General features: G+C 38.0%; 1 protein-coding gene across 3 annotated transcripts; it reads right to left on the bottom strand.

The window, feature by feature from the left end:
* Nucleotides 1-2734: 2734 nt before the first annotated feature.
* On the bottom strand, nucleotides 2735-5856 carry LOC126607158 (protein FLX-like 4). 3 transcript variants are annotated; one of them, XM_050274636.1, is made up of 5 exons: nucleotides 5705-5843; nucleotides 4617-4772; nucleotides 3927-4499; nucleotides 3340-3479; nucleotides 2735-3249 (listed from the first exon to the last, which is right to left on the bottom strand). In XM_050274636.1, the coding sequence occupies exons 3-5, from the start codon at nucleotides 4478-4480 to the stop codon at nucleotides 2942-2944; spliced, it is 1002 nt and encodes a 333-aa protein (XP_050130593.1). In that variant the 5' UTR covers nucleotides 4481-4499; nucleotides 4617-4772; nucleotides 5705-5843; the 3' UTR covers nucleotides 2735-2941. The 3 variants fall into 3 exon arrangements, with proteins under 3 accessions (XP_050130593.1, XP_050130591.1, XP_050130594.1); XM_050274634.1 differs by lacking the exon at nucleotides 4617-4772 and having other exon boundaries at nucleotides 5705-5856; XM_050274637.1 differs by lacking the exon at nucleotides 4617-4772 and having other exon boundaries at nucleotides 2735-3123; nucleotides 5705-5856.
* Between the last annotated feature and the right edge of the window lie 2466 nt (nucleotides 5857-8322).

Genomic DNA, 8322 nt, shown 5'->3' with positions numbered 1-8322 from the left:
GGGATTGCTTGTTCGAAAACCGAAGAGGCACAACTCTCAGAACTTCGAGAGCCAGATTTCCTTAGATAAAGCTTGTCTGTAATCTTCACACGTAATATCAGCTTTCCAGATACCACATACCACTTTTTCAAAGTGCTCTGACAAAATTAAAACACGTGAAGCTGGCAGCTCCCACTACATTGCTATGACCAAGAAGGGTAAAGGAATAGCATTACTACTTGTTATTGGGAAATCCCTATATACATTGACCTCCCTCCTCAATGGACAGGCAAACCTGCAAAAATGCTCAACCCTTTCTCGCATTCGAAAAGGCACCCTCAACATAACCTCTCGAAATACTCAGCTTTATTTCCCCCCGATAATACCTCAGCAAATAAGCCACACCAAGAACAAGAGTATCTCATATCATCAGGGTCGAAAGCAAGAGTATCCCATATCATGCTTTCTCCCTGTCTTTGTCTTTGTCCTTGTCCACACCTGCAGGACAAGGAGAAAGAGAGCAGTCAGTCGGAACCTGAAATCAAACCTCCAATTTGGAACTGACTGCCTGGAGCCTTTGCCTGGTTGCTTACTTAGCATTGCTCTCGAGTACTCATCCTCAACTGCTGTCAAGGTCACGAATTCCACCGGCAAATACCTCATGACAGTTGATCAGATATTGGCTCTTTACACTGAAGCTGCCAAGCGGGGATGAGTCACTATGAAGGAATGTTCTGAAGGACCATTTAAATGCAAAGGTTGCACACCACTTCTGCCATGCAAAAGATTGAAGCAGAAGGTTCAACGGTGGGCTGAAACAGATCACTACAGCACGACACCTTTCCATACCACATTCATTATTCCGTCAATAGCAAAAGTATCCCATATCATCAAGGTCGAACGTACTCTAGATTTGATGGACTTGTTTTGACCCTCAAATTTTTGAGTCGGCCTTATACTCTGAAGGGCACCAGAAAACCCTCCAGCACAGTTCAAGAATAAGCCTGTGGAAAGTTACTTCTTCAAAAGCAAAAGTATCTCATATCATCTCTTATCCATTTGCTTCTCCTTATCCTGACAGTTGAATGAGAGACAAGGAGAAGAAGAACAATCAACCGGAAGCCGAAGTCAAACCTCTGATCCTGGGTTGCTTACTTGGAAGTTTGACTGCTTATCTTGTCTGTCACCTCTTTCGGCAGATCTCCTAGCTCGGCGACTTAGGGGACTCCTACTATAGGGTTTGTATCACACTTGACTAAGCCCGAAACTACAACTAAGCTTCAAGTGAAATTGATACATTACCTTGTGCGTCAACATCAGCTAAATACACCATTCCCGGATGGAGGAAAGGTACTTCCAGAGAAGGGCAGATGAAGATCAGACCACACTTCGGTACTTAGAAGTTTCGTGATTACTCAAGGGATTGGATCTTGCAAGTCCCCAACCGAGGAGTTTCCCTCACTCGGGAACTTAGGGGAGCACTGTTTGTACCATACTTGACCAATCCCGAAACTACCGAGCACCGGCCAACGCTATACTGTCAAGGACCCAGAAGAGTTCCCCTCCGACCAGGAGGCCAATCACTACTCGACACGTGTCAAGATTAGAAGCCAATCAGAGCGCAGCACGTGTCGACATCAAGAACCAATCATAACATGACACATGTCAATGTGACAAAGCTACAAGTTTTTCTATAAATAGGGGTCATTCCCCCACAATATGGCCTAATGCCATTTGTGTTAAATCATTCACAAGAACTCACTAAATTGAGAGCTTGATCCTTTGTACTTGTGTAAGCCCTTCACTACTAATAAGAACTCCTCTACTCCGTGGACGTAGCCAATCTGGGTGAACCACGTACATCCTGTGTTTGCTTCTCTGTCTCTATTCATTTACGTACTTATCCTCACTAGTGACCGAAGCAACCAAGCGAAGGTCACAAAACCTGACACTTTCTGTTGTACCAAAGTCTTCGCTGATTTTGTGCATCAACATAACCCATTCTCTTATAAGGGTTTTCTAGAGAGAAAAACACAAAAAGCTCTCTCTTCTCTTCGGAGGCCGACCACCCTAGGAAGAATGGACTAGCATCCATCTCTTCTTAGGTCACTCATCTCCACCTCAATGCTCTCCTTGATGTGGAAACTTAGAGGTTCCGTTTCTTGGGAACTTGGAGAATCAATTCCTTCATCCATATCCAAGAAGTCATGGAGCCAAGAATCGAAGTTCTTCCATCCACATCCATGGAGCCAACGAGTAAGGAGACTAAGAAAAGAAGGCCCTCACATGAATAAATATCTTTTGCTAAGCAAAGAGGTGCTTCAAAGGTATAAAAGTTTCTCAACTCTTTTCTTTAAGATTTGAGTTTAGTCTTGGTTCACCACAACTACTAGGCCTTGAATTTCATGGGTGAAGTTTTGTTTTTTTAAGTGCATACAAGCATGATTCCACCTTTAATTGTTAATTGCATGCATAAATGTTGCTCAAATGAACTTGTTTTCACAAATTTATCCTTCAAACGGCAGACTTAAAAAGCCACCTACAGACACTTTACGCCCAATCATTCCAGATAATGCTTGCATCCTCTATATTTCCGCGGGTGCTAGCACACAGTTAGCGGATGCTTATTCCCCAAGTTAGGCTTGGTTGCTTTACCTTCCTTGGAGTTTCTAAGTTTCTAATAAGAATAAGAGTAATTCTGTTTACAATCAATATCTATATATTTACACCTAAATCATCGTTATCACTGTAAAGATTGAAAAATAAATGTCTTGTTCATTAGACAACTTGTACAATTTTTTCTACTACAGCTATCACTACCGATACTCGATAATTCTCTATGGCAAAAGTATCATTCAACTTACTACACAAACCAAAAGAAGAAAATAATCCCTTCAATCCTACGACCCGCACTAAACTTCCGCCTTATGCCCTGGTAACCAAAGGTCTTGTCCAGTATACACTATTGAGAAAGCGCAGAATCATATGCACCTTTCCAAACAGCACCAACCCCAGAGCTAGGGGCAGCTGCATCAAGCGAGGGATCATAAGCTGCTCCCCAAATAGCACCAGCAGCAGCAGCAGTTGGGACACCTACACCAGCAGCAACGTAGCTGCTGCTGCCATATGGAACTGTTCCATCTCCTGGTGGCCGAATACCGAAAGAAACATAAGGCCTCCCATAACCATCAAAATTCGCACTACCACCTTGGATATTATGTGGGAAATGCGAATGTGGATTTGTGTAACCACCAGTATGTGTGTTTGGTGCTAAAATAATTAGCAAAAGTATCAGAACGATGATCATCTAAAGAAATCTTTAACTGTTATCAATACGATATAGACAGGCATGAAAGTTACCATGTTCTCTTTTCTCGGAATTCAGGACCTCGTCACGCAACCTTTCTACTTCTCTAGCCATCCCAATTAGCTTCTTCTCCATTGCTTTCATTTGCACAACTTGCTCTATGTTTAAACCCTTCTCATATTCAAAAGTAGAACTGTTTTGTACACACAACAGCTTTAGAGAATCAGGAGATCAAGTTGAAACCTCAGAGCCCATCCCAAATGATATGAAAAAATGAAAAATGAAACACAGGAACTGTGAACTTTAATCGAGAAAATATATTTTGGGCGAATCATTCAGCTAATTTGGTTGAATATCTAATAACACAATGAAATGAAAATATGGAACCACTCAAAACAGATTGGGAATATGCCATTACATTCTGTATAATGTGACTAATCCATCACTAAGGGAACAAACATACTTAAGAGTCCTATTTCTGAAATTAAAAATAGAAAAGAAATTGCCACCCTTTTTTTTGTAAGTTTATATCAGCATAGTGGCAATAATTGTCGATAAAGGCATGCATGAAAGTCTATGGGTATCACTATGATATAGGCAAATAGACTTGAAAGTAAGGTGCACAACTTAAATGACTCACCGCAGCCTCTGGTGTTCTTCCCTCAAGCTGTCAAGTTCAGCATTCAAATCTGGTAGTTTCTGAACATCCAGTCGAGCCTTCTGCAATTCCTCTTTGGCCTGTTGAATTTTAATGGTCAGCTCTTGTCGTGCTATAAACAAGCTCTGTGCTTCCATGTGAGCCCTTTGCAATTCCTTCTTCACACCCTCACCAGCCTTTATGTCTGCTTCCCGTTTTGCAATCTTATCAAGCAAAACCCGGATCTGAATGTCACTCTCAGTCTGGATGCTTCTCATGTGTGCCTTAAGTCTTTCTACATCCTCCTCTGCAGCTACAAGATCCCGCCTTAAATCCACATGAGAAGCTGCCAATCTATTATTGTCTCCTGCCAGTTGTTTTATCTCTGCTGCTTGATATGCAATTTTATTTTCCAATAGTTCAGGATGGGGTAGTGACTCAAATGATTGGTGGCCAGTAGTAGGCCCTGACCCAGGCAATGGACCATGCCGCATCATACCTGGAGATTGAATGGGACGTCGCTCAAAAGATGATGGTATTTTTCGTCTCCCTGACATTTTTTTTTCGAATAATTCCCTATCACCAAAACAAACATCATCTGTGATTCTCTAAACCATGAAATATGCTGGTACCTTGTCTAAAAATAGAATATAAAAATACTAGAAGCATTATGAAGAAAATAGAACCACTGACCAGTCATAAATATAGATAGTGGAGACCTAAAAGAAGGAATGCATAATAGCAATTTTCAGAAATTTGACAATCCGTTTGTCTTATGTGATGGAGTAGCAGGAACAACGGAAATATTATAACCTTCCAAAACAGATATCCTAGAAAAGCACAATCAATCTGCACACACAACTCGTCAAATACTTGAATATACCAGAGCTCTCTCAACAATTCGTGAAGAAGAATTACTACAGGTACTCTCTACTTTGTTTCCACTGAATCCAATCATATTAGCTGAATAAAGCCTCAAATTAAAACTTCATAGTGATCATAATTCTAGTCTGAAATACATCAAATCTTCATTCACTTCTATAATTAGCAAAGGGGAGCACTATTGTCGCTCCCCCACATCTCTCCTGCACTCGGAGATCAGGATGAGAATGAAGAGCGCAAAGAGCACACCCATTTACAAATAAGATCATTCTCCCTTTTCTATCGACATTCAATGTACCACTCTATAGTGCCCATCCATATAATAAGTGTCATAATTCGCAGGTGAATACAAACCAAATTTCCTATAACTAGAACAAGTACATAACTGGGGGGTACGATTTTAATCAACGAGAGAAGTGATGATGAACCTCTACCCCAGCAATGCGAAAACGCCCACAATGTATCACATTGTTTCTAACATTATGCCAAAATTTGCAATCTCTCGTTCAAGCATCGAAAACCAGACAACCCACACATAATTATTGATCAAATTTCAGACAATATCACCAACATCAAATGGCCTAACACCATGGGAGACTCTTCTTCCGATGGTAGCACCACCCCGTTTTATCTTCACCATTCTGACCATCCCAATCTTGTTCTTGTCTCAAATGGCCAAACACCATTGAAGAAGAGTCTCAAATGGCCTAACACCCCCTCTTGAGACATTTAACATTACCCAAATGCAAATATGATCAAATTCAACTTCAACCCTATTTTACAATTCAAGAGTAGAGAGAATCCTTCATACGTAAATTATAAAGCATAGGGCAGAGAAGCCTCAAATTCAGAAATTCAAACCAAAATTAAGGAGATAGAGAGATATTAAAGATACTTACGAAACCCTCTCGGGATGATGGTGGCGGGCAGAGCAGAGGGCAAAAGATAAGGATTTTTGGTGAGATCGAGTGGGTTATGGCGCTGCGCTAATGGCGTCTCTGCTTTTGCGTTCTGAACGGTTATTCACAGAAACTCAATTACTACCTTTTTCTCTTTAAATTAAGAAATTTAAGATTATTAAGTAATTTTAAAACAACAGAAATTAAAGTGACAGGAATAATGGAATTGAAAACAATATTTATTATTTTTAAGGTCATAAAAATTGAAAAATGACACATATTTACATAAAACTTAAACTTGGGAATTCAAAGTCTCAAATTCGAAGTTTTTTTTTTCACGCGGAAATTTTAAATTCCTATATTTATGAATCCAAACAAGAGAATTTGTGAATATCAATTTATAAATTCTGACTTTTATTCAAATTTTAAATTTATTTTTATCATCCAAACATAGTGTTAAAATCAACCAATTCTACTTTGTCCCTTGAATTAAGAAAATAATAATAATATTAAGGTATTTTTCTTTTATCTCATCGTGTTCCGCTATTTAGACATTTCCTTCTTCCTAAAGTAGTAATATCTCTAGTTCTCCAAAAAAAAAAAAAAAAATAGTAATATCTCTCATGTTTAAGTGTGCAAGTTGGAATGTAATTTTCAATTCCTGTTAAATTTTTTTATGTGAATCCAAAAAATTTGGAATCCGAATGTTTTGAAGAAATGTATGGAAAATTTGAATGCATCTAGGCCTGGTTTGATACTAAGGTGATTCTGATGTGTTTGGTAAACATTCAGCTTGAATTTTTTTTTCACATTTTTTGGTGAAAAAAAGACAAAAACAAGAAGCTGCAAAACTTAGCTTTGAAAAACCGGTTTTTTTTCACATTTGTTTTACATAAAAGTCTACCAAACACTATAATACTGCTTTTTTTTTTCAAAAGCATTTTTATAAAAAAGTTTACCAAACACTCTACAGCTTTATTTCACAGCCGCTTATTCTCACAGCACAGCAGAAGTAGGTTTTTTTCAAAGCACAGCAATACCAAACCAGCCATTAGACACTTTGAGAATTCCAAATTTCAAAACCTGAAAATTTTGTCACTTCCAAATCATTCCAAATCATTCACAAGACTTATTGCTATTGATTCAATGATTCCTCTAGGGCGTGGTCAACGAGAATTAATGAATGGGATACACAAACTAGTAAAACAACATATATAACAAATGTATCTCCATCAGAAAGGATTTCTCCATAATGTCCATGAATAGTTGCTCATGGATTGGCTAAAATAAGGCTTCATCGACCTTATTAAGAAAATTGACTTGCTCTTTGCTTTGTTATTTTGTACATTTGTTATTCTATACAAAAGGATCCTACCTAATTCACTAATTCATGGGAAGCTACGGTTAATGGGAATGAACTGTAAATTCGTTGACAATATGTCTACGTTGGTTCAAATCTAGCTCACCCCAATAATTTGCTGATCCACCATGAAATGACATAATATAACCCATTTATTGCTCTCCAAAAATGCTTGGTCCCCCAATCCTATGGAAGAAATCAATTTTATGGTATATCTATACTACTGTTTATTTACTCTCTTTTTACAAGAAGTTCTGATCTTGATGATGATCTAGATTGATGGATTTAACAAGTTCTTACCAATAACCACGCCCTGTTGAATAGAAACATTAAACTAAAAGCCCATACAAAATGAGCACCTACGAAAAAAAGGCAACATGTGTCAATCACTTCCATTCCTCTCTTTAGACCATTGTTGTACTTCACAAGTCACAATAATTTGTTTTAGTCCATCAGAATAGAAATTAAAGAGGGTATTTATACTCATCGTGTCCTTTCCTTTGGAAGTACACACTAGAGTAAGAGGTAAAAATTGATTAGTAGCATACTCAGCCAAACGTGTGATTTTTCGCCCATACGATTTTACACTTCTCGACAAATATAATCTATTTTAGTATTCCAAGTGGTTATTCTATTCTAGGTAATAAAGAACTTGTTATTCTTAACTCTTGATTTTAAGAATTCCTATACAACTTAAGCGACACATGTCCTAATTTAGATAGGATTCCAATGAAAGTCCTTCCGTTTCACCTGTAATTGTGATTGAATATTTGAATGAATTTAAATCATGAAAAATAACAAAGAATGGTACCTGACATATACAACTTTTCAAAATTTTACATCCAAGGCCTTCTCCAGCTCTTGAATATATACACAACTCCAGACTAAACACAACTGAGTACTTGAACACAATGCAACAGTATTTGTCTTGCTTTGCACGAATGTAACATTGATGTCAATAATCTCATTTAATGTGATAATCATGCATGTAAACCGATAGGTTAATAAAGAGATAGGATCCTCACTGGATCCTCTTTGTGAGGATCCCAATGATCCTTTAATCCTATCTATTTATCGTACATTATGCGGTCAGTTTTCTTACGGCATGTTTGTGTTCAATTTTAAATAATTTTTAACCGTACGATGTACGATGAAATGACAAAATTAAAGGATATCCGGGATCCTCACAAAGAGGATCTGGCGAGCATCATATCTCATTAATAAATAATCAAAACACGTAAAGCAATATTTTTTTTTT

Source organism: Malus sylvestris, chromosome 16 (genome assembly GCF_916048215.2).
Source record: "Malus sylvestris chromosome 16, drMalSylv7.2, whole genome shotgun sequence".
Classification (NCBI taxonomy): domain Eukaryota; kingdom Viridiplantae; phylum Streptophyta; class Magnoliopsida; order Rosales; family Rosaceae; genus Malus; species Malus sylvestris.
The sequence above is the reverse complement of the archived record's forward strand: the minus strand, read 5'-3'. Positions and strand labels throughout refer to the sequence as shown.

Coding starts and splice junctions, on each gene's coding strand:
- LOC126607158 (XM_050274634.1), bottom strand. CDS start 4,480: ATGTCAGGGAGACGAAAAATACCATCATCTTTTGAGCGACGTCCCATT. Junction 3,480..3,926: donor GAAGAACACCAGAGGCTGCG/GTGAGTCATTTA, acceptor TGTACAAAACAG/TTCTACTTTTGAATATGAGA. Junction 3,250..3,339: donor TTCCGAGAAAAGAGAACATG/GTAACTTTCATG, acceptor TAATTATTTTAG/CACCAAACACACATACTGGT.